The 26,509-nt window shown below is 34.2% G+C and overlaps 1 protein-coding gene across 1 annotated transcript in view; it reads left to right on the plus strand.

The window, feature by feature from the left end:
• The first annotated feature begins 1,865 nt into the window (after nucleotides 1-1,865).
• LOC102697959 (collagen alpha-2(V) chain) overlaps nucleotides 1,866-26,509 on the plus strand; it is a 68,714-nt gene continuing 44,070 nt past the window's right edge. Inside the window, exon 1 of the mRNA XM_015358944.2 lies at nucleotides 1,866-2,101. Coding sequence (XP_015214430.1) covers nucleotides 2,011-2,101 — 91 coding nt within the window. The 5' untranslated portion in view covers nucleotides 1,866-2,010. The remainder of the gene's footprint in view (nucleotides 2,102-26,509) is intronic.

The following is a 26,509-nucleotide window of genomic DNA, read 5'->3' on the forward strand; positions in this document are numbered from 1 at the left end:
GTGTTTCATATATTATCATTCCCACCTGTGTCTGTTCATCAGAAAATGATTGATTAAGAGCTGTTAAGACAAACATAATGGATTCACCTCTTAGTAATAAGTGTGCTTGAACTTGAATATTTTTGAAACTTATGATGTGAGTATTGAAATACAAGTGAAAATACAAGAGACACAGGGGTCCCTCTGGATTATAGTTGGAAAACACCTGTTTAGATTGTCAACTATCTTCCACTTATCACTGCTATTGGAAATCATAGAAGATGTTGTGAGTTTTCTGCAAAATGAGAGATGTAAAACTTTGTATATCCCTTACTTTCTTTTATGCAGCTAGTTTGGCGTTTCAGCCTATCACATGCTCTAACAAGGTCCAGCATCACTGCTTGCTCTTCCTTCTCTACCTGCTCATGAGAGAAATTTTTGCTGAGACTTAATACCTGCAGGAGCTTTACAGGTAGCTTCTGATGCCTCTGTGCCCTTCACCATGGTATTGAGTACCATGGTGTAGAGTACACTTTGGTTGTGTGTTTTGTACATCTTCCTTCCTTTGATACTTTACCACAGTGCCTTTAACATGAAAAGAAAAAGAAAGCTGGTTCTGTCCCCTGAACCATACTGATTGAGCATATCTGTCTATCATGTCATCCACAGTGGATGAAAAATGGGGAATCTGTACAGTAGGTGTACATTTCTATCCTGCAAGACATCTTTATAAAAGGTACAAAACCTGTGCAAGACTTTGGTGTAGAAGTTGAACCTTCCTATTGTTTGGGGTGTGCTGATTCTCACCCTTCAAGCCACATCATTGACTCACTCTACATTTTCTTTCATTTAATTCAAATATTTCTGCTATCTATAACATCGGTCCACTGTGTGGCAGGGCTCTTGCCATGGATGCTTAGCACATCTTTAATTTTTGTTGCCCTTTTTGTAGCCATGTTGTGATCTAACTCCTAAATGGTCAAAGGATGACCCTTTTGGCTTGCTTCACAAATAACCTCTCAAGGAAATTTGCCATCAAAAAATGTCAGACTCAACTAGCCTTATAGAAGAAGAGAAGCACAATGTAGAGTCAAATTGGCTAACATTGGCTCTAATGAATGTATTAATTATAGGGCCAATATGACATACTGTTCCCAATATTTTCAGCAAACCAGTGAAAAAGAATTATTTTTTTCCACTGCAAGACCTGAGTTGAAACTCACCTTGGTATTCTTGGTGTAGACTTTGGAAGACAAACTTCCATTGTTAGAAAAAGGTACCATGTATATGTGACAGTGTATTGCAGTTTCCTTAATACATTTGAAGATATATCATATACTGTAACAAGTTAGAAACATACCAAATATACTGAAATCAAAATTAAAAAGGGAAAATGTCTTCTCTTCTTTCATAACATTTCACAACAAAATAATACTAACAACTAGTCATTGTTAAAATCCTGTGTGCCTTTATCTTCTAAATGTCCCAGTGTTACAAAGCTCACTGATTTTAGACAGTGGTCTAGAGTGTTCATGAAATATTCCCTTGTATTTTCCAGTGAAATAAAAATAGTTCCTTTCACTTTGTTTTAGAATTACAGCCTTGTGGACCAATTTAAGCACAATTTTAGGATCCTGCTTAGCCATACTGTATATAGTGGCAAATCAGATTTAGTTCACCACAAACAATATGAAATGAAATTGAAATGTTTAATCTCTGTTGTTGTATTAGTTATAATTCTTGTGAACTTTCTAAAATGGAGAGGCTTGTTTACAATGTTACATTCCCTCAGTGCTAGACTTGTCTGTGACTGGATGATTGTGAGGCTGCTCACATAAAGGGGGAGGAAAATTAGGGTTGCCAGCATTCTTCTTATTTAAAGCTGTAACTCTTAAAAACGTGCTTGCAGAGTCTGGGCTGGGGCTGGTGCTTAGAGGAAAGGGATCACACACTGACTTGATGGTGCTGCAATAACTTTGCTTTCTTTTTTTCTCAGCTGCACACTTAAAAGCTCATGTCTTAGTAACAGACATGATGAGCTTTGTGCATTCCAGGACTTTTCTATTTCTTGCTGTTTCTGTGGCTCAGGTTTTATTTGTGAAATGCCAAGGTGGAGTAAGTGGTAAGTTAAAGCAATTTCACTGTTTATGCTGCCTCGTTGTGTATTATATTGGCTCTTTTCATGCTGTGGATGGTATTTGATTAGCATGGGATATTGAATTCACTGCAGTTTTTTGGCTTAGGATCTCTGACTTAGCTTTGCTGCAATGATGTACTGTATGTTAGTGTATTACCATTGAATGTTTTTAATATTTACATAGAATGTTTTACATTAAATTCATAGAATATAACATACATAGAATGTTTTCTGGTGTTTTTTGTTCTTTTCAGTTAAGTGGTGTGTATTGTTATAATTTTATCACTTTTGCCATATTAAGTAAAATCAAAGATTATAAGGATTTTAACATGCATTATTATGGTAGTTTTAAATAAATATATGACTATGTAATTTTGTTAACTTATATTTGTCTTCATAAATATCATAAGACAATGACATGCAGACATGGAATGCTTGCTGTTTTAACTGATCTTGTATGATGTGCCCTCCTGTCAAGATGATCCTATGCAGACATCTGAAAGAAATTGGAATGTGATGTTCCAATTCTTTCATGTTCTTGAAAAGTATTAGCAAAGATTGTATTACACACTACAAACTACAAAACATGGTATAAGATTATAAGATCTGGCTTCATTGTTAATTAAATAATTTTGTAAAAAGATATGACGTAAGTATAAAAATACTTAGAAAGACTTTTGTTTCATTTTTTACAGTTTAATGAACACCTGGTGTCCCACAAAACCCTTTTTTTTCTTAACACTTTTTCCACATCTGTGGACCCCATTTAAACAAGAGACCTCACGTGGCCTTTGCAGAACACAGCTAACGTTTTAATACACGTCAGATGTGAGGCACTAAAAAAAAACATCAATTTTCTTAGAGGGCCGTTGGGAACATTTTGCTAATACAGGAAAAAAGTTGTATAGTGGAACATTTTACTTTTTTCTTGTTTCATGTGATATTACCTTAGGCTCCCATTATGTCATTGAAGAAAAAGTTCTTAAAACAAATCATAGGCTCTGTTACATTCTAAATGAAGAATGTGAATTTTGAGGAGGCCTGTCTTAGATCAAAACTATTCTTAAATTTGCATTGCAGCATTGTATTGATTATTGGAAGTATTTTTTTTTCATTTTGAGAAAGATTATTTTTTACAGTTCGGTTTTATGAGATTTTGTTTTATTTTTAGTTAAAACAAGCAGAAAATCAAACAATTGTAGAATGTTTTGTAAGTTTGAACATATATATATATACACACACTACATACTGTATGTGTGTTTTTATGTGCTTTCTAAGACTTTAAGGACAGATTTATCTCCTTATAATTCTGTTTTTTTGCATGGTTTTGCTAGGAATAAGCCTCCTAGTGGTGACAGCCTGAAATGGAATAATTAGGATCAGAGGGAGATGTGGCCTGAGTTGTTAAGCCTCTTGTCATACTAAAAAGTGTTAAGCAATGTTGCAGAGTCTTCTTGTCAAGGATTGCAAATAACAAAAAATGTATGTAAACATTTTTTAGTGTGTGTAGTACTTTATGTATGTATACTGAGAGGCATTGGTTCTACTGCTCATTTGCTGATTTTTTCATGTCTTTCACAATATATACTTGAAAAAAATTAAACAACGACTACCATAATCATGTCTTTCAAACCAAGATAAATCATCATGCTTGTCGCAAATACATTCCAACACAAACCACGGAACAGTACAATGCAGTTCCGTAGAGAAACATTGAAATCTCACGGCCTTGTAAGGACTTTGAATTAGGCAACATTTTGCAGAGCTGGAACCTTTCCAGACTCAATATCTTTTTCAAATCATAAGGTTTTCTGTTTCATGTTACTTAAATTGTATTACTCCCAGTAGTTCTGTTGTTTGATTTGATCTTTTTTTAGGAGAATGGAGATTACCATATTTGGCAATTCTTAGAAAGTGAAGTATGCTATGGACAATGAAAACCAAGAATATAAAATTAATTTATAACAATTTCTTACATTCCTGGGAAACTAGAAATTAACATTTAAAATAATCGATACATAACTGTGATCATGTAATGCTAGCTAATTTTAGGTATAGTATGGTGAAAGCTTTTTGTGCATCATTGTGGATGGTCTTCTTGATACATGCAGTACTAAAATGAAGGTTGTTTTCCATCCACATGAATTTATTAATCACTTTTTAATAATTGCATTTTTATATATTGTATTATATATGGAAGTTTATATTGTTTTTCTGTTTATAAGATTAAGTCATAAGGGTGAAAGTGTAAGTGTAAACTGTGTTGTTTGCTACTTCAGCATTATTTATTCTAAATATGTGCACTTACTTGTGATGTATATTTTATACACCAGATTTTTCCTTTTCATATTTACATTCTCATAGAATTAAATATATTTGTATTTAGCTAGCAAGCTAGATAATAACAGCATGTCTTTCAAGAAAAAGAAGTAGATTGTTTGCCTAGACATTTGAAAATGAAAAAAACCTAATGGTTTTGCCGTTGACTTGCTATTTTGGTACATAGCACTTTATGGCTAGGAAGAATGAATACTTTCTAGAATTCTCATGTATAATAAACTGGGTTTGTGGTGAAATAACTTGCTGATTTGGTAAAATCACTGCCAGAGGAAATACTAGACACACCCAAGACTGTAATATATAACTAAAGCTCTACCAAAAAAGCTTTCTGAACAGACTAAATAGAACTGATATCCATCTTATTCACCCTTTTCTAAAATGTGGTATTTCCATTACCTGTATTTGGTTTTAATTTATTTTAAGTCCCATACTGCCTTAAAACAAAACAAAGTTTGATGCCCAATTGTTATTTTTATATGGAAATACTTTTCTGAGACTCTGGTGCAGCTGTATTTTGATTAAAAAGAATAATTGCAAACAGCAGTAATGTTTCTGTGAATTTTTGATAATACATATGCAGTTCCAAAAATCAGGGCATATGCATTTTGGGGAACATGATGGATTTCTAAAGGAATGGGAATTGTGGAATGTTTCAGTTGCAGAAGTTACCCTTTGATGACTTCCAACATATTCTAAACAAATGTTGGAAGCGCCATCTCTTATACAATGGTAAAATTCATTTCATATGTGCACATGCTTTCTTGTGAAGCATTGATGATGGGTCAACATAATTTCTAAAATTTCAAGGCCAGAAAAAGAGGAGAAGGCCTGGATTCAATCTTACATCTTAGGAATGTAATTTCTGAACAACATCAATTGAAATTCTTAAAACATACAATGAAATCAACCACGTAACTATATATTAGTAATGAGACAGGTTTTATGGTGTAAAAAGAGATTGCTATGATGACATCACTCTCCAGGACTCTTTGACACACTTATATGGTGTAGTGGTTTTGGTGCTTGTCTGGGCTATGCAGGGTAGTAGGTCTGAATCTAGGGTTCAGTTACATACCCTTCAGTGCAGAAATACATTCACAGGAGGGCTAACTGCATACAGTACATACACATGCCAAGCTTCAGTAACAAATAACATCTACTCAAAATTTATTTATGGAGATATTCTCATTCATTTTTGGATATGTGAGTTAAATTAATGTGGTTCGTCTAATGTTTCCCAGTTAAACTAGTTAGTAACATCTATCTCGAATGCAACCAACAAATGTTTATTTTATAGCCAGTGCACACAAACTGTTTTAAACCAAATCTATTTTACCATAGTGACAAAGAAGGAAACCATTGTCTGCACTCATATGTTACTAATTGATAAAATACTAGTAGTTTATTTGTTTTCGTAGTTCATAACACAAAAGTGCTACAAGTTCTTACAGCTCTCAAAACTTTAGCAATCACAAGGCCCCCTGGCAGAACTCTCCAGTGATGGACATGGACATTGTGCTGTGGACTACATGGACATTTTATTTGATATGTTGTTAATGCTACACACACATGTCAAGCTTCTCCATGGGAACCACATTTAAGTAAATTATAGCAGTCAGCAAATGTGGTGGAGGATGATTTCCAGATGTTTAAATAGTTGCTTTGGCAGCCATTGCAAAATATTAAAACACACTTTGGCAAAAAAAATGGAAAGGAGGAAGTACATGGCTGATGTAAGAAACATCATGTAAAAGTGCAGCTAGGCATTGAGAACATGGAAAATTAGGGCACGTGGCTGAGTCCTAGGGGAGCTATTGTTTTTATTCTATCTTCTAAAATTTTACTTCAGGTACAAGCATTATGCTTTGAACTGTCCATGTTCTGTACTAACAAAAATCCATTATTTGTCTGCCTGTCTTTAAAAGCAAGAAAAAAATAAAAAAATAAACATTTAAAATTATATACCTTTACACATTTTAAATTAATGCATTAGACTGCACTCATAAAACTTTTGCAGATGTGCCAAATTAATTGTATTTCTTTTTTTTCCTTTTAAACAAACCAAGACAACAAAGTTAGGGAGCAACAAAATTATTTGTGGTTGTGTATTTAAGAGCCATCAAAGACATTGAAATGTTTACGAATTTTATTTTGGAACATGTAACATAAACTGTAATGCATTTGCTTAATTATTATATTATGAATTGAGGATGACAAAGCGATAAGAATGGTGATATGTGAACTCAGTAAAAAAGTTTGTCTATTCCAAAAAATACATCATTTCAAATAGAAAGAAAATAATATAAAACATTACTATATATTTTAACTATTATATTGCAAAGAGAAATATTATGCATAATTGAATACATTCATTTTATTTTGTTTTATGTACTGTACGTATCCAAAGGGACTGGATATTGGTCAGGTAGTTGCAATTCTCAAATCAGATCTTTCTTACTTTTTTTTGTGAAATTACATTGTTGGTTTTTGCTTTGCATTCTTGTTGAACTAAACTGTAAATATACTGTATATATACGATGAGCAGAATCTTACAAGCTGTGAGGTGGTATAATGGTGGGTGAAATATCCTGATGCTTATTCAGAAACAGGCCAGACCTAAACCATATATAACCAAATGGGTCTTTACATTGATTTTAGTTTTTACCACAATTTGTAACTTCCCTGTTTAGCGGCACACTCTTCAGTTGTGAGGATTATGAATCTAATTTGCTTTGTCACAAAATCTATCTTGGTAATAAAGTGTATAATAACTTTTCAAAATATATACATATATGTATGTGAACTGGATAGTTTGTGATTTGTGTTGATAAAGACTAGCTCTTATGTATACAGTACAGCATATGATTATATGGATGGTAAACATTACTTTTATTCATTTTTGTCTATTTTCTCAGTAATTTCAAATACGGATAGACAGTGTAGTGTATTAAAGGAAGACAACTTTAAGCTTTATTACCCACATGTATTGCTCCTGATGATGAAAATGAGTTTACTTTTGGATGTGGTATGGTTTGTCCTGTATATCTGAAGTAATATAGCCAATAATATAAAGTAACATGGATCTATTTTGCTACTATGACCCCAGCATTTATCAGTAAAAATGTATTTGTTCATGAAAAACTGTGAATCCTTTTGTGTGATAATAAATTTAGTGTACAAATAAATAACCTGACTGGCATTGTGGCAAAGTGGTTAGCATTGGTGCCTCATAGCATTGTGGCTCTAGGTTCAACATGTGGGGTGCTGTCTGCGTGGAGTTTGTATGTTTTCCCTGTATTCATGTGGGTCATCTCTGTGTTCTTCAGTCTCCTCCCACAATTCAAAAACATACTGGTAGGTTAGTTGGCTTCTGTAAAAATTGGCCCTAGTGTGAGTGTGTTTGTGTCTGAGTATGCCCTGTGATTGAATGGCATCCCATCCAGGATGTATCTTGCCTTCCTATACTATGAACCGATAATGTGGTTCAGAAAATGGATATATATATATAAATAACCTTTGGTATATACAGAAAATTCTAGCATTATGAAAAGATTCTAAAAGAAGATATTTAAGGATGATATTTTTGTTTGAAGACAGCCTTTCATTACATACATCATTTTCTTAAGTACAGTCACTTCTGGGATGGAACGTGGCAACCGTTTTTCTGCCAACACACCACACAAAAGATAAAACAGAGAGGGGTTGGGCAGAGAACCAAAATTACTTAAAATTACATTAGAGAGCATTTATACAAGCCATATTTTGTAAGTCAGAAAGAGTTTAGACTTGACATTTGGTAGCCACCCCACAATATTGATTTTTGAAGTGCTTTTCGCATCCAGATCATGGCATCATAACTTTATACCAGATGTACTTAAATAAATTACAGTGGGAGTTGAAAAAGCCAGTTTAGCCAAAATGTGCCAAAAATCAGGAACCTAAGGTATTTGGGCTCCTAATATATAGTAGTAGGAAAATTCATTAACATTTAATGTTTTAATTATCATTGTATATACTGTATGTTAATACTGTATATGAACATTAAATCTTGTATAGTGATATCAAATACTGTAAGTACAGTTTGAACAAGCCTTGAAGATTTATTAGGAGGACACTTTAATTTCCATCTATGAATATTTACTGCTTCGTATTATTATCTGTGTCTTGCCAGTGATAGTCTTTAGCAAAATGAATTGTTTTAGATGTTATCTTTTGGCCCACGGCCTTGTCAATTGGTTATATTAGTATATATTGGTTGTGAATATGAAGGAAAAAAGTGAGAAAGAAGATAATGTTTTGGCTATGGAGACCTCTTTAGGGCTGTGAGGAATGGAGAAAGAGAACAAGAGTATAAAGGTAATAAGGACAAAAGAAGGGCAGTGGGAGAATAGACAGGGGGAATGTGAGAAAGGGTTCCAAAAGAATGAAAATTTGGAAAAGCAAATTTCAGAAGAATTGCACAAGGAGAAATATTTTTATATAACATTTTATGTAAAGACCTAGAAATATAGTTATTTCACAGAGCGAAAAATAATCAGTTTTGGAGGAAAAGGAGTTTGGGGCTGATTGATCTTAATTTGCATTCAATGGCCAGTGTCAATTAATGCAATGCAATTTGTGCCTTGTTCTCTGAACATCCTCCCTAGGAAAGTCTCATGTGCTGTAAGGGAGGTGTGGTGGTAAAAATTATTTGTGTGTTTCACGATACTGCTGCAAAGAAAGTGTAGAGCAACTGGGGATTATGTGGCCCAAGATACGGTGAAGGCCTACTGCCCAGGAAAGCACCATGTGCTGCAAGGTGGTGTGGTAGAAAAATGGTTTGTGAGTCCCGTGTTACTGCCTTAGTTCCTGCCTAGGACACCCCTCCACACAGTAAGGGAGGCATAGGCCAGTCAATGACTCACAGGAAGACGGGCTCGGGAGCCCTGTGAAACTACAAAAGAGGCAGATGAGTTATTTGGAGATCCATGGACCTCTTGGGCAGATGAGTTCTGGAGCTCTGCCGGGTGCAAGCTCATACAGGTTTGATTTTTGGAGACTGCAAGGCAGACGGGTCCTGGAGCTCTGTGCGGCGAGCTCTGACATGATTTAAATTGAAGACCCATGGTATTGTCAGACAGAACACACAAGCTCTGAGCTCAAGCAAGATTATAAATATTGCAGCTGAAATCCAGTAGACTTCCAGGGACTGAGGAAAGTTTAGGTGAAGGGTCCTTGGAATTAGGGAAACACAGGCAGGTGGATGATTAGTGTACCTTCAGACATGCTCATTTTAATTCCTACTAGGGGATAAAAATAGTGAGGCACCAGGTACAGAGTGTGGTTGGGATGACCAACATTTTAGGAGGGGTAAGTGTTACAGAGTAATAAATAATGGATGCTTGATGAAAGGTGTCTAAGACTCATTTATTTTAAGTTTCATTGAATGGCCAGTGTCGCCTTAAGTTCTAATGCAATTTGTGCTTTGTTCTCTGAACTTCCTTCCCTGACCAATGGCTCTCTTAGCATAGATGCCTAACAATTGCCACACAGTTCAGAGGTGAAAGGCAGGTTTGACTGTGCCTGTGACCTGGAGGGAGCTATGGAACAAGGTGTGAGTACACAGGGTGTACTGATACTCCTGACCATTTGACTTCAGCCAATTCCTCAATGAGCTCCCCCCGAGTAGTTAGCTCTGCCTCCACTCAAGACATCACAGGGACACTTCCACCACCCAGGGAATGAATAATAAGACCTTGTTAAGAAGGCTTCAAATGGCCCCAGTCAGAGAATTAAGGACTTTTGGAGAAGGAAGGATTGTGAGACAGAGGACTCGGAGACCAGGATCTGGAATCAGAGGAGGAACACCCTAGCATCATTTTCAATGTGTCACTGGTGTTTCCCCTTCTACCCTATTTGTCCCTAAGTCCAGTTTTGGGTTTAGGGGGAATAGCAGGGACACATTCTTCAGGGTGCCTGGGACCGAGGAAGATGTCTGGAATTTTTGTTTCTTCACTGTGGTGTGAGGAGGCATGCCAGGCTACTGACTGGAGCCGGTTCCAGAGAATGGGAAAGTTGAACATTTTGTTTGGAAATTTGGTTCTGGTAAATACTGTGGTTCTTGGACTGCTATAAGTCATATCATGTGTCTTTATATTGGGTGAGCAATCATAGGAACCTCTGTGTTATGGGGTTATGTGTATGTGAGGGGAAGATTGAAACAGCAAAAGTAAACCCTCAAAAACATCCATTAGACCAGCATTTCATTAAGATTCCCCAATCTTGTAATGTGGCAAGATGCCTCTTGGACCAGATTTTTAAAGTAACATTAATCAATGTGCATCTGCTGTAATTCCCAGAGGTACAGGCTAGCCCCAAGACTTTGTTTACACAAGTACACAAAGACCTATTGTAGAGTAGTTATATGTTATATATATAACTAACTGCTAAAGAAACATAATACTAATATAGGCACAAATCAGAGTGCTTAGTCAAGTTTCAAATGTCCTGAATTCCATAGTAGTTTGAGGCTGCAGGTCGCCATCACCTTTTTCAGGTGCCAAAGACACTCATTAATTATTCCCTTTTACAGTTTAAGATACAGGCATTTTGCCACAGGACAATTTTAAATGTAATATAAGTCATAGAAATTACTAATATTGTTGCTAAAAATATATTAATGGAAAGATAGGCCTGTTCTTATTTTATGCAATGGACCTTTATCCCATCCAGGGTACATTCTGCCTTGTGCCCTTTGTTTAATGGGTTAGGTTCTGGCTTACCAAGACAGTGTTTAAGACTAAGATGGATGATCTAAACTATATTTATGTCTAACTAATAATGTGCTTCACACCTAATGGATTTGTATATACAGAATACTGAATGATATGTTTATTGTTATTCTATATAACAACAATCTATATGGTATTCTATATTATGTCTAATATTTTTCTTTTCTGTAGTAGAAGGCAAACCTAAAAACATTTGACCTGAAATAGCTTCTACAGTATGTTTTCTTTGCTGATTCAAAGCTACAGAAAGGCATGTACTCACCACACCTTTCGTATGGTATTTTTATTGAATCTGGAGGCTTTCAACTGTAATAAAATCAATCACAGCTCAGCTCACTGATATAATCACAGATTCAAATATGCACAGCCTCTCCGTGAGCCTCTCCTTAAACACATATTTTTGTTTGCCAAAATCTTGTGTTGCCTGCATAACTTAACACAGTGTTAAGTCCTTTCCAGTGACATGAAATACTCTGGTTACACAGACATTCACACAGACTCTTCACCTACATTATGAATTAAGCAGTTAATACAGCATCACGTGATGGTCTATCCACCATATATGTATTTTCAGAATTCATCCACAAAAATTGCTATTATCTGGTTACAGATCATAGAGGTTTGTTATTAAGATGCTCAAAAGAGTAGATTTTCAGATGAAAATTACTCATTTTGGTTTAATAATTTCAATAATTTAAAATGTATTTTCCTGCTGCCTTTTATATTGCATCGTAAATGAAATTCATAAAAAATTAGCAGCCAGTAATGTGATGCTGAAAAGCACTGTCACCCTCTGTGCCAAATAGAAAACAAAACAGAGCAGAAATTCTAAATGTCAGGAAACTAGACCATCATTTAAATGATCCACAGGATACTATTGCCAGTAGTGCAGACAAGCATTAATATTTCCTAAGTTTTAACAGAATATATACTATATAAATCAGATATGTCCACAAATCATTTTAAATAAAATATAAGTTATTTGAAATTCAGTTACAAAATGTAGTTCACTTTCAGTAGAAGAATTTCGAGAAGTCGTTAAGAAGTCTTCATTTAATTTGGATTTTAAATTTTCTGTAACCACTTAATCTTCCTTATTTTCAACTAATAGTGCCATTCCAATTAACTAATAACAAATAGTTTGTGTACACAACCATTTTATTTTACTTTATTTTAACCTATTGCTCTGTTTTTATTTTTTGTTGTGTTGCAATACGATTGACGACTGGCTTAGTATAATGTTTATCTTATACAGATGTGGTGAAGACAGAAGGATCTGAACGAATTTTCATATGTAGGGTGTCTGGCATCACTGCCTGGCAAAGCCTCATATGTTGTGAAATTCTGTCCATGTCCTTCACAGAACACAAAACAAGAACAAAACAACATCATCTTCCAAAATCCCTAACTACCCACCAGCAGTGGTACCCAGAGCCTTTTCAGCTGGGATTTAATAATATTTGTAACATAGTTCCTCCATTAATCCATCTATAGCTATATATGTATATGTTAATTGTTAATGATTCTTAGGCCTTAATATTTTGCATTTTATATAACATATTTATTTATTTACTTTTTACTCTGAGTGATCTTATTTTTATGCTAAAACAAAATCTACCAACATCCGTGTTTTTAAAGAAATTATCCTGTCTTGACTAAGCAATGGAGGAGCACCATGAAAGGGAGTAACTAACACATTCCACTTTAATGGAAGTATGAAAACTGTGAACACTCTTATTTGTCAAAGCATTCATACAGAAAAGCTAACAGAGAGCACCTGGCCCTTGGTTGTCAAAGGACTATAAATACAGCAGCCTATCCTGACAACCCTAACTAACATTTTATTGCCAAACAGGTTTAACTCCGAGAGCTGGGAATAAACATTCAAGGCTTGGAAGCTCAGGCAGCTGCTCCCAAATCACCACAGTTACAGATGCAGAAGTTTGAACACCAATCACATTAACTTCAATAAGTGCAAGTGATACAAAAATCCCAGAAAATTGAGAAATGTTGGTTGCTGGAGATTTCAGTCTCAGGAGCACCATTAATATTCAACCAAAAATCTTGAAAACAAATCAATAAGGAAAACTTTTCCTCTTCTCAGGGATCCTGTCATCACTATACTAAGGTGAACTAGTGTAAATGTTAATCTATCAATACAACACACGAATGAAGACTTCATCTTTCACAGCAACTAGAAACCTTTCTATGATAAAGTTTATGAGTACAGACTAGATATACAACATTACATCTGTTCAAAATTAGCACTGGTTGGCTATAGGAGAATCTTTGCCTTCAAAAGAGATATATAGGGCATTCAGTTAAAAAAAAGAGCCTGTGGGAAGTACAAAACATTAAAAGACCAGGTAATTCAGTGCTTATACCCAAATGCCCAGAGTATTAGGAGCAAACCCCATGAGATGGAAGCTCACATTAGCATCACATAGACTCATATTAACATTTGATCATGATGGAATTGGAAACATTTCAGAGAGCATTTCAGAGAGAAAGAAGTTGGAAGAAGTGGAAATGTACATACCAAGCAATAACAATAATGGAAGGCTTATGATAAGGCTGATAGTTTCTCATAAAGGATTAATTTTTAAATTGCAGTTGGAGTGCATTTAAGGTAATGCAAGCATTACAGCTAAGAGGTGTATTCTTAGATTGGGGTGATGGAATTATTGTAGTATCACAGTGGCATGTATTACAGTAAGATCACTGCTCTTACTAATTGATGTCAAATTCACAGATTGAAGTCCACATTCAAATATTATATATATTCATATTGCAAATTTTATCAGAATTATTTACCATGCATATGCAGTATAAATATACTGATGGAAATAAAAATGCAGAAAAATTTCTGTAATGAGAAAACTGTAGTTATAGCTTATGTACTTTCACAAAATGTTGTCAATTTGTTTTAAGCCCTCTGACCAGCAATATATCTTGTGCAGTGAGGTATTGCAACTTGCCAATCACATGAAAGCTCGTTAGGTTTACTTTTACCCAACAAGGTCCAGGTGGAATAATGACTGATCAGGTCACCTTTAAAAAGGCCTTAATTCAAAGTTTAGGTCACTGCAAGAAAAAGGCCACACTTAGTCAGTTTTCTGTGCATTCCATAATGCCTCAAATGTCAAATGCAGGAGCGACACATCAGACTGGTCTATCTGAGAGATTGTTTCAGATCTGCCACCCGTACTGCTGCTGAAACTGCCAGCAGACACAATGCCCGGATCAGTGACAGGACAGTGAGACTCCATGCTGCTGGCCTTAGAACAAGGCGACCTGTCAAAGGCCCTATGCTCACACCTCCTACACATCACACCCGACTGGCTTGGGCCAGACAGAGGCTTTGATGGCAGCAGTAGCATCAGGTCCTCTTCACAGATGAGTCACTCTTCAGCCTGTTCCACGCAGATGGGAGGGCCAGAGGTGTTGCATTTCTTTTTTCCATCAGTATAAATTTATACATTTTAAATATATGACATGCACTGTTTTTAGTTGCCAGGGTACTTAATTTGAAAAAGCAAAAATATATGTATTTTTTCATCCAAATAAAATTAAATCTACTTTAAAAAGAAGATATTTTAATCTGTTTCAAAACTGGTTGAATTGTAAGTCAGAGTGTGAATGTGTTTTCTTTCCTAATACAAAGTCTACTGTCAGACAAAAGCTATCCAGAAGCAAACATTTCTAAACATTTAATAGCAGAGGCTTATTTATTAAAGTAATTTATTTATAAAACTTATTTAAGTAACTCATATACTTTAAGATGGAAAGCTTTTTTAAGAAATTTGAAATACCACATCTAAGTGTAACACACTAACAATGATGTGAACATAAGTAATAATTGTATGATGAAGTTATAAACATGGTTTCAATTAAAACTTAATTTTATTTCTTGTTGGAGAGCTTAAAACATTGTAGTCGTCGGAGAAGTAGAGTTTCAGGTTAATCACATTTCGAGTTTATCCTATAACAAGTAGCTTATGAAGTTTAACCATGTAATGTTTAGTGTCTAGATTCACATTGTTTTCATTATCTGGCAATGCTTACGGTGAGGTAAGTTAAATCCATGGTTCCTTTCATCTTTTAACTAGTTCCAAACATCAGAGTTCTAGGGGGTCGATTTCTGGAAAGCACTCAAGTAAAATTTTACATCATTTGTCTTTGACTAACAGGCATATTTATCTGAATTTCAGGAAATAGTGTCACATTGGAATTTCCTTTAGAGGATCTTTGGAGTACTGTCTCCTAGTTTGGTGCTTGACATTTTGTGGAAATAATATTGAAATAGTTTGTTAGCAGAAACCTCTCAATTCATCACATACCGCTCAGTAAAAAAAAATGTTCTGTGCTTCAAAAGATCCTTGATTAATTACAATGCATTCTTGTATTTTTTATATTACACACTTTACTTGCATTTTTGTATTTTTCACTACATTAACTTTAACATGCTGTTGAAACCCATGAAGCTTGGTTTCCTATTATTTTCCAAATGTTTGTTGGCTCATATATGAATTGTGGAATTTTATTTTTAAATGATTATGGTTAAATTCTTTCAGGGTTTATTTTGGTAACATTACCATTCCAGAAGGGATACAACAACATAAAGACCCCATTTGCTTCTTGGTAGAAAACAATGTTGGAAAACTTAAAAACTAATTGGGCTGTTGCTCTGACTTTTCATTACTCATGATGTCAAGTGGTCCTGAGTAAACAGGAAAAAGCATAGCTCCAGGGACTGGGAGAAAAGTTTAGGTTTTAAGACTATTAATTGTCATTAGCTAACAACAAAGATATCTTCTGCTCCTCAAACCTAAAAAGAAAGTATAATATTTCTATTATAACTATCCTATAAGTAAAAAAGGGATAAATGTAATCACTAGAGTCGATTACAGCAAATACTGAGCTTAAATATTTACATCAATTAACTTTCTGGTGCCTCACTGAAGTGAAAAGGAACCTTTTAATTGAAAGCAAAATTAAATTAGTTGCTTTAACAATTATTCATTAATAAATGGGTTGATATCTATGTGATAATGAGGGGGGCATAGACATGGTCTGTTTTGACATAAAAAACCTTAGTGTGATCCATGACAAATACCGTATATTAAAATATATGCTCAAAATACAGCATATTCCAGAATTTTGAGAAAATGTGTTTTTTGTCATCAGGTTATTACTGGTGTTAAACCTAAGATCACACACTCAATTCTATGATGTTGAATAAGAGAAATGCACTCTTAATATTTGAGCTTTATAAAGCTCACACATAATTATAACATATTGATAATGCTGCATAGTTTTTTAAAACTGCATAGTATTTTAAAACCTTTCATTAGAGGGTACCTACTGAGTAATTACTGTGTACTTAAAGATGTTTATGAGCTTCAATTCATTTTTAAGTGAAGAATTTTAATATAAACAATGTAGAAATATGAGTTTCTGTTTAAGCTGTAAAAAGGAAGGATTTAATTAAAAATCCTGAAAGCTAGTTCCACATTTTCTTCTTTGTTTTGATGTTTATTTGCATTTGTATGTTTGCATTATTTTGGCTGTCTTGAAATTTAAGCCTCCAGTCTGTCTTGAGTGCAAGGCACCGAAATGCTTAATTTATACCAATAAATTCAGTTCAGTTCAGTTTATTTGTCATATGCACAAGCACGATAAAATGCTTATACAAATAAACCTTATTACATTTGCACTTCACAGCCTCTTGATGTACTGTATACTGTAAGCTGTATATTTTTTCACCTCATAATTATTTGGCTTACATACTGTAAGGCCTATTACCCTTTAAGAAACTAAGGAAGAGTTGAGTAATAGCAGATGGGGTTTGTTAACATAAAAAAATGAACCAGTCAGAAGGATTTCAGCCAACTTCATTACATGGATTTTTTTTCCAAATGGAACTTCAGTGTAATGATCCAGGATCTGGCAGACACAACTCTTCTGAACTAAGGAATTAAACACTGGAAAATATCCTTATTTCACAATTGTATTTAAGAAAGTTTTAAGCATGTCTGATAATTTTGAAACATTGCTGAAACGTTTGCACTATAACACATTTTCTTTTGTTATGTTTTCACTTGTGAACAACAATAATTCTTCTAGTGACTTTTTTGGTTTGAGATAAACATTGTGGGAGACACACTGTGTAAGCACTGTGTAACAGGAAATTATGATATTTAATATTTGGGATATGCTTGTGTACTTAGACTTAATTGTTGGACAGACTCCTGGAAAGCAAACTACCATTGCCATTTGAATTTTATGTGATACTTTACCAAAGACATGTCAGCATTTAAAAACGTTTAATAATTAATCAACTGTTTCACAATTAACATTTTTTTCAATTTACAAAAATATCAAAATAGCTATGTAATAGGAATTAACTTACAGTAGAAAAAACAGTTAACAAAATAAAAAATGAGTCACAAAAGAATGATTGAAACACCATAAATTCTTTATCGCTAGAAAAACGTTTTTCCAAATCCACTCAAAATGATGAATATGAGTTCCCGAAAAGAGGACAAAAAGGGATATATTTAGTGCTAGTGCCCTCCCCTCCCCCCGCATTGGTGACCAAGTATACATAATGTCATTTTTTAAATGCCATCAATAAATGTAAATGGTCCGTATCATGTGAGGGTTAATTATGACCAAGCCTTGACTGAGACAAATACCCTTATTTGTGCTGAGAATGATGAGAATTATTTTGTTTATTGATTTTGAAAGTTAAATCTGTTTGGATTATACTCAAAAACACATGACCAAGATTTTTATTCTATGTTGTTGCAGTTACTAGTTAGGTGTTGTTGGGTGTATCTCCAACCTCATCAGCCTTTCACATGTGTTGGCCTTTTAACTCATCAGTGTTATCACTGTTACCACCTTCAGACCTTTTTGACTCTCCATAGATAGTAATGCAGGTGGGTAGCTGCGTCAGCATGCGTAGGCTGCAAAGGAACAAGTAATAGGTTTATTCCATGCTGAAAAAAAGAAGAAAGAGAACACAACGTTTCGGCTGTGGAGCCTTCTTCAGATAGATAGTAATGGGCTGCCTGCACCTACTATATTGTCTCTCTTTAGTTCTAGACCTTCTGATGTCATCACCCTACTCTGGAACTTTGAAACAATTATGGCCGCTTCCTCTCCCATTTCCCCTCTCTTTACTGCTCCCATTGTTATCCACAATCCCTGCTCACCCTCTTCTCTCCCTCTTTCCTTACTTTCCTGTCCCTTCCTTAATCCTCCTTTTTGTAGTCTCATTAGAGCCCCTCCAGTTACTGATGATCACTGCAGCTCTCAGGGTGAGAGCACACAGCATCAGACTCTACTGGGTCTGGACACTTTGTTAATAATAATAATAATAATAATAATAATAATAATAATAATAATAATAATAATAATTGCTAACACTGGTGATTTGCTGGGGACTCCCCTCCACCACCACCAATGTGCAGTATCCACCTAACCTTAACTCTTGCCAACACCAATGCCTGTGTCATTACTGGGCTTATCTTGACCTCTAGAATACAACTGGTGTCTTCCCTCCACAAGCGTCTACCTATGGTCTCTTAAGCGCTTCGGACTCCTGTTGGTCCAGTTGCTGTAGCTGGTATTTTTCTCCAGGGCCATCACTTTAAGAACATCACTATTTTGTCTTCTTTTGGGGGTTCTATGTGGAATCTATTCTCATCTGTTCAACAAACATTATCATGTGGTTTGGTTTTATTACTGGTTCCTATTCTGCGTCCATGTCTGTGCAGATTACCTCAGGCTACTATTACCAGGTCAGTCAAAATCTTTCGCAGGCCACTGTAGAATTCCAGTCAACCAGTCTGGATCTTTGGGGATTTACTAGCACCAGTTCATTGAACTGTGTTCCACGCTCATTTCTACTGTCAGGGGATGATCTAGAAATTAGATCTGAAGTATTGTAGCAAGATTTACCGAAATACATACAATATAATAAACAGAAGGCGAGCTTTATTATGGTAACAATTGCATTGGCTAGGGATAAAATAGAAAATGAGCATTTTGAAGAGGAGGAGAAATGAAAGAGTACATAGAAGAGGACACTGAGAAAAAAAAAGCTTTCATATTTTCAATGATGGGTTAGTGTGCTGTATATATTTAGGGGGGCTTTGGTTGTGTTTCCTATGGCTGGTTGTTATGACATGTTGTGAAATAATATTTTCTGAGGGGAAGGCAGCTGCTGCATTTCATAGGGGAAATCACAGCAAACAAAAAGAAACAAGCTGGAAACCTCATACTGTAAATAAAGGCAGCTTCCCACCAAACATGGTCAATACTATTGTAAACTTGCAGTTTCAGTGCATTTAAAGTACTGTATAATGCAAACATAAAAAAGCTCAGTGAATCATGGTTTAAAAATAGAAAATAAAACCAGAAAAGGATAAGAAGAAACATTAATGCATTACATATATTCTGGAGTTTCTAAAAAATAACAGCCTTTCTAATAAACGGACTGTGTGAGTTATTAACCTCCATTTTTGGAACATTAGAATGATTTTTGACTTTTTTGATTGTGAAGAGCATTGGAATAGCATATTACTATCTGGTATTTTAAAATTCTCCTGGAAGTGGAAAGGATGTAAAGCTTATTAAATTAAATCTATGTAGAAAGTAATTATTTTCATGATAATTAAGATAATTAAGAAAAATGAATACTTGCTGCTCCTCTAGCAAGGGAAATGTTGCGTGAAGGCACACAGAGCAGTAAGTGAAGTGTCAATACATCTTTATTTTTTGCCTCCTAAAGAAATCCTTTTATATGAAATCATATACATAAAGGGCTGTAAAAATGGAGTTTTGCCAAAAATAAAATGAAAAAAAAAACTTGCACACCTGACTACTTGCCTCCAATGTAAAAAGATAAATGAGTTTGTACTTGTTCTTGACTACATTTCACCTCCACGAGAATGTATAGTGTATACAATTCTTGTTAATTAGATTACATGAGAGGTTTTTCGATGAAGAACGTAAGAGGTAGCAAATAAATTAAATAATATGGACAAGTAAGGACATGACCATCCATTTACTTCTGATTCAATTTGCATCGAAATGCAGTTATTTTGTGACTCTTTTTCATAGTGTGCTGCACCTGGAATGCTTTATTAAAGCAAGAGGCTTCTTTTCAAACATGTCCAGGCTACTTTCTAAAGAGAAAAGCTTAGGAAGGACTTTTTTAGTTTAAATCTTTGGTTATTCCACTTTCAGGTTCTTTCTTATGTATCTATCTGTTTAAATTCTCCTTCATCTGCTGTTGATTACTGAAATTTGTGACAAAAAGATTTTTGTTTTTATTTCATCTTAAATCAAAACACTAGTCTGTCTCATTGAACACACTCATAAGCACATGGCAAAAATTTAGACACACCAAATAATCTAATCAGCATGTCTTCCTAAAGTGAGAGGAACCTGAGCACTGTGCAAAAACCTATTTGAACTTATGGAATACATGTAAATCCCATACAGGAAATGCCACTGTCCAGAACTTAGCTTAGGATCCTTATGCATTGATGCTGCAGTACTAATTGTCATGCCTCAATGCCATTATGCTGCCAATATGTATAATTTGATTAGTATATTTTTCACAGATTTAAATCCAGATATGTTGGCTTCAAAATTGTATTATGTGTTGTATTGAGATTGGACATTTAATTTTAAGTAAAGCGCTATTGTTTTGTAATACTAACTATGGTACTTAACATTGTTAAGATCAGACCAAAGTTATGTTATGTTTTTATACTTGTTGTTTTACCGGTGTAAAGCTGCTCAAAATAAGGTAACAGGCATGAATGTCAGCAGCTGGTGTCAGGCTACATTTTCAAGAATATGCAGCTTGGAGAAGCTGAAATAGCTCACATTGCAAGGAGTCACAATAATTCTCTCATCCAATCTGTGAAAGATATTTAATTTATATTATCCAGTGAGAAAAAAACAGTTTTGATAGTGCAACATGGTATATTGACATGACATTGGATTACAATCTGAATAATTTCATGGGAAATTCAGACGTGATGATTTGTTTTCTTGGCCTTCTTTCATTGGGAGTGAGATAATCATTAAGCAACCAAAAAATAATACTGTAAAGATTCCTTAAAGTTAAATATAGTGAATTAAAGAAATCTGCAAAGACATAATTGCCTGAAATTTGTCATCACATTTTTCTGTGACAGCACAGTAATATTTAGTCCTAACAATAAATTGCATTTATTTAATTTAATTGAAATTTCAGACATTTGTATGTTGTGTATGTGATAATTATCTAGAGTGCTCATTTCTGCTGTCAAAAAGCAAACATGATTATAAAAAATAATATTATGTAAATGAACTAAACATGGTGTTTCATTTGATTGTCATATTTTCAGAACATAGTGAAATACTGTCCACATCCACACTCATGTTTTGAGATTCTTAAAGTCACTCATAGGCATAAATAGTTCAGCCATTAGTAGTCTTACTGTTGGCTTCACAAACATTGCACTAAATATAATCAATATTGAAATGATGAGGAAGATTTGAAAATAACATTAAATACCTGACGTTTGCATGGAAGTGATTCTTAATTGGAAATTATTGCTGCCTTACCATTTTTGCTTTTACGGGAATCAAGGTGACCAGCGACCAATAAATGCTCTCTTTCAGGACACAGATGAGATCATACACGATGACCCAACTATCTAAAGAATATTGGTTTAAATGTGGGCTGTTATTAGCTTGGCTATGGCTGGGAATAATAGTACATAACTGACATTCAAAAGAAGCAAAGCTGTAATAAAATATGATGTATAGAAAAACTACATTAGTACATATTTTGTAATAGATTTTTCATGAAAGTTCTCATTTTGCAAGACATTTGTAAAATAAAAAATGGAAGTTTGAAACTTCTCGGGGTATTGGAAGATAAAACATTATAAAATAAGAGGAGTTCTGTTAGGTTTGTGCTCCTGATCTTGGAAGAATAAAAGGTTACTGTCATTGTCACAGATACTGTATATATTGAACGTTAATGTAATGTCCTTACAGAATACATTAATAACAAAGGTCATTCAAAGAACAAAAGTTACATACTGTATATATCTACATTTTAAATTGTATAAACAGAAAAAATATTACTTTACATAAATTAATTAAACAGCAAAATATCTGCTAAATTGATTAACAGTGAGTCACTTATTCTCATGTTGCAAATGAAGATCAAGAAACCACTTGAGTTGGGTTCTGCCCAAAGTAAAATTGAACATATTCTTTGTAATTTCCTCAAGTTAAATATTCCAGGAAGTAAAGAACTGAAAGATAAACCATAATGAAGACAGAGAGTCAATTTCTCTTTGATGACACAGTTCAGCATTCACTAATCTAGCAGCCATATTTTACACATAGTCGTACACAGTATTCAATTTATTTGGCTGCTGCTTTTGATCCGAGTGCTTCAATTTGTAATTAGTCAAAGTGAAGGACCTTGCCCAAGTGCATAACAGCAGTCTCTTACCCAGGATTTAAATCCACAACCTTCCATTTAGGTGTCCATAGCCCTGTTGACATCTTTGATAGCAAACCCTTAACAGAAAGTTCTTCAGTGTAGTAGGTGTTTTATGAAATTGACTTCAGTTCCGATATGATAAAATTATATTATTAGGCTAATTTTATTGTTTATTGTTTTTATTTATTTGTTTAGGCAACAAAAATATTCAAACAGCACAAATAAGGACAAAAGCACTACTATACAATGTTTTGTTTGCCAGAAACAATTATCAACATGTTTAGCGAAATCTGTCAAGCACTGAAGTCAAACTTTTGTTCCAGATTTTCTCAACCATTTAAAATAAGTCAAGATGGATTGTTTTTTTAAAAAAACTTCATTTTAAAAACCCATTGGCATCACTAAATTTGGAACTTGCCATTATAATGCGGTTGTTGTTGCTATGCGGTTTGCCTGTTAGCCTATATTATACAGTACATATATCTATAAAACCTGACTGCATATGTACTGTAAGATTGATAGTGTGTGGTGCATGTACTGTATATACTGTAGGTTGAAATATTGAAATGATGTGGTGTTACATACATTAAAAATAACATCAGAAATAAATCTGTCCCAATAATACACTGTTTGACTAAAGATTTTATGCAAGCCTAGGATTTATGCGTGTAGATGTAGCAGCAGGATATGACATACTTCCTTATCTTCAAGTTTAGAGCATCCCTTAAATGTACATTGTTGAAGTCACTGTTCTACTTTATTGTTTTAACAGTATGTTGTGATTGTTAATTCTTTGAGATGCTTGAGCAATAGCCTAAACAGCTCTGAGACCAATTAACTATGAGTGACATGAACATAAATTTGTCATCTCTGAGCTTTATATTGAAGAAGTAGCTTCTCAACAAGGTTGATCATAGTCTGCACATGCTATTGCATATTTATTATTTGATTTAGTGAAGTAATTTAATTTTGTCATTTAGTAATTACAATCTGAGAGCTTTTTTCTTTAAACACTTTATTTTTCAGTATAAAGAGTGTTAAGACTGAATGGACACAGAAAACAGAAGAAAAGCTCAGACATGCGATTTTATTTCTGGTAATTGATTTAACTTCCAGGGCTGTGCTTACTTCTCCACCCAAAAGCTGAAAAGGATTGCTCATGAGATTGAAAGTACAGTACAAGTTTAAACTAGAACAGCATACTGTTTCAATGAATTAAAATTGTGCTCAATAGCTTTTTTGGGGGATAAAATAAACAGAAATAATGGCAATATACTGTACAGAGAAATCATGTGACCTTACTAAGATGCAGAGTTATAAAACAGTCTTAAAACACTGTACACTTAAACTTTAAAAAGGACACAGGTAATCATGGGCTTTTTTGTACCTTTGAACTGTAATATGGGGTAGTTAGTAGTTAATACAGGATGTTAAAATTCAAGACCCCTAACATCTTGTTTTACATCAGAGGTCATAGAAACTGCAATTAACATGGCCTATATACAACTGTTTTCATATGATACAACACTTTATGACTAAGTAATTGCTGAAAGAGTCAGAGGTCAGACAACCTTTAAAATTTATGAGCAGCTCTGCATTGATATTTTCTGAGTGTTTCTGGATAACAGTCATTGTAATTGACATGCAGCAGAAAAATAGTCTAGTTTGACTAATAGTATGTTTGACAGGTTCCCTTACTATAGGCTGTCAACTTAAAAGTTGTGATAAAAAACTAATTGTTAATCAAATGTTACACTTTGTTAGTAAGAAAGTAGCAACAAGTTCAACAAAATTCCTACAAGTTGGGAACATTCCCACTAAAGATAAGAAAAAGTTGTGTAAAATATGAATCATTGTGTGTATAACTGTCAATTCGTATCACATTTGAAATCAATGTGTCCACTGAGGAAAACTGCTTCATTTGCTCATTAATTTATTTATCTCAAATATTGTAATTGATCTATATACTTATGGTAATACATCAGATTATTTTGGTGACTTTTCCGCTTAAATATATTTGTACAGTACAGATTACAAAAGCTGTACTAGACATGCCATTATATATAGTAATTCAAACATGCTCATGCTTTCCAAGACAGAGAGGAAGCTGAGATCTCTGAGGGAAAAATCTAGTGGAAAATCTGCATCAGCATGGCAGAAAATAAATGCAGCCCTCAATTACATGGAATAAGCCACAAACCCTGAGAGACATGTATGTATCACGGAGACGTTAAACCTTATGAGAAGGAAAAAAAGACAGTGTGGCATACTTCTCAGGATTGTCATCTTTACTGAGGTTTTACAATGTCTGCAAAAAGCAAAGGTCTGTTTTCAGTTAAGTAAGAGAAAAAAATAGTCAGTCTTTGTTTTCTTAATAGTTACAGGTATTGAAAAGGTTTTTTTTCCCCCATTTTTTAACAACCCCTTTCTCTCTAGAAATGTGTAATCTAATTAAATAGATGTCCTGTAATATCTCCTCTTATATCCTATAAATTAGCTAAATTAATTTTAAGGTTTGTATCAACTGGCTCAGCTATAAAGTCCCCTCCTGGGGTACAGACACTTGACACAAAAGGGCAGTGTAGGCAGATCAGAGAATATACACAGGGCACAGCCAAGGGAAAGACAGCAGACCACAGAATAGTATTGCATATATATTACAGCTGTTTACAGACTCTTCAATCCCAGGGTCAAAGTATCCAGAGTTTCCAAATAGCATAGTCTTTGCAGTGCACCCAGTAACCAAGGCCACAGCTCGCTCCCTAGTCCTTTGCCAAAAATCCAGCAGTGCTATAATATATTTCCAATAAAAAACAAGAAACAACATAACTGCAATTGCATCACAGTGAAAGAAAGTCATAATCTAGAAACATGGAACCACAGTGAAAGTCAGTTATGCAATGCATACAATATGGCAACTGAATAATACTAAACTGCACTTGAGTGGTGATATGCATTTCTATATCATTTAATTGCCCACAATTAAGATTTAGAATGTGTAAAAGTATACAAGAATGTCCAACAAAAAATAGATTGTTGAAACATTTGATAAAGGTTCTTGAAGAATGTTTCTTTAAGAATTAACCATAAGTCACTTGAGCTGCAGAAAAAAAATATGTATCTTGGAAAAAAGGCAAATATTCTATTGCTAAATACCTTTAATATTTATTTATATGTATAGTGAAGATATTCTAATTTCCGTCCTCTATTTAAATGTTAGTTTTAGGTTACATCTAATCCAAATGACCCCAAAAATTCAGATAAATACAGAAAACATAAAAGAGCTATAAGGAGAATAACAAAAAAAATAAATGTCTTCACACATTAAAGCTCTGTTATAACAACAATAACCATAGACACTGTATTGAAGGAAGTAGGAAGTGGAAAGCTTTGTCTTGCACTAGCATGTTTTATGATGGGAGAGATGCTCTTCTATTGTGGAAGTTAAATTGTGACAACAGAAACTTTGATTTAAAAATGCCTTAACTGCACACTGCAAAAAATACAATGATTTTGTGAATGGTTTTCTATGCTGGCATACTGCACGTAAGCTTTTATTCTCCATGTTTATTTAAAATCTTTTGTGCTGATTTCTATTGATCACTTCTATTGATCACTAGTAAAATATTATTTTATTTTATTTTAGGGGCATAAACCTTATCTGCTAAATAATCAATATTAATACTATTAACAGAGATAGTAATAAGTTAGAACAGGGTGCTTAAAGGACATACAGTATTACACCTTCTTGGTACT

Source organism: Lepisosteus oculatus, chromosome 12 (assembly GCF_040954835.1).
Source record: "Lepisosteus oculatus isolate fLepOcu1 chromosome 12, fLepOcu1.hap2, whole genome shotgun sequence".
NCBI lineage: Eukaryota > Metazoa > Chordata > Actinopteri > Semionotiformes > Lepisosteidae > Lepisosteus > Lepisosteus oculatus.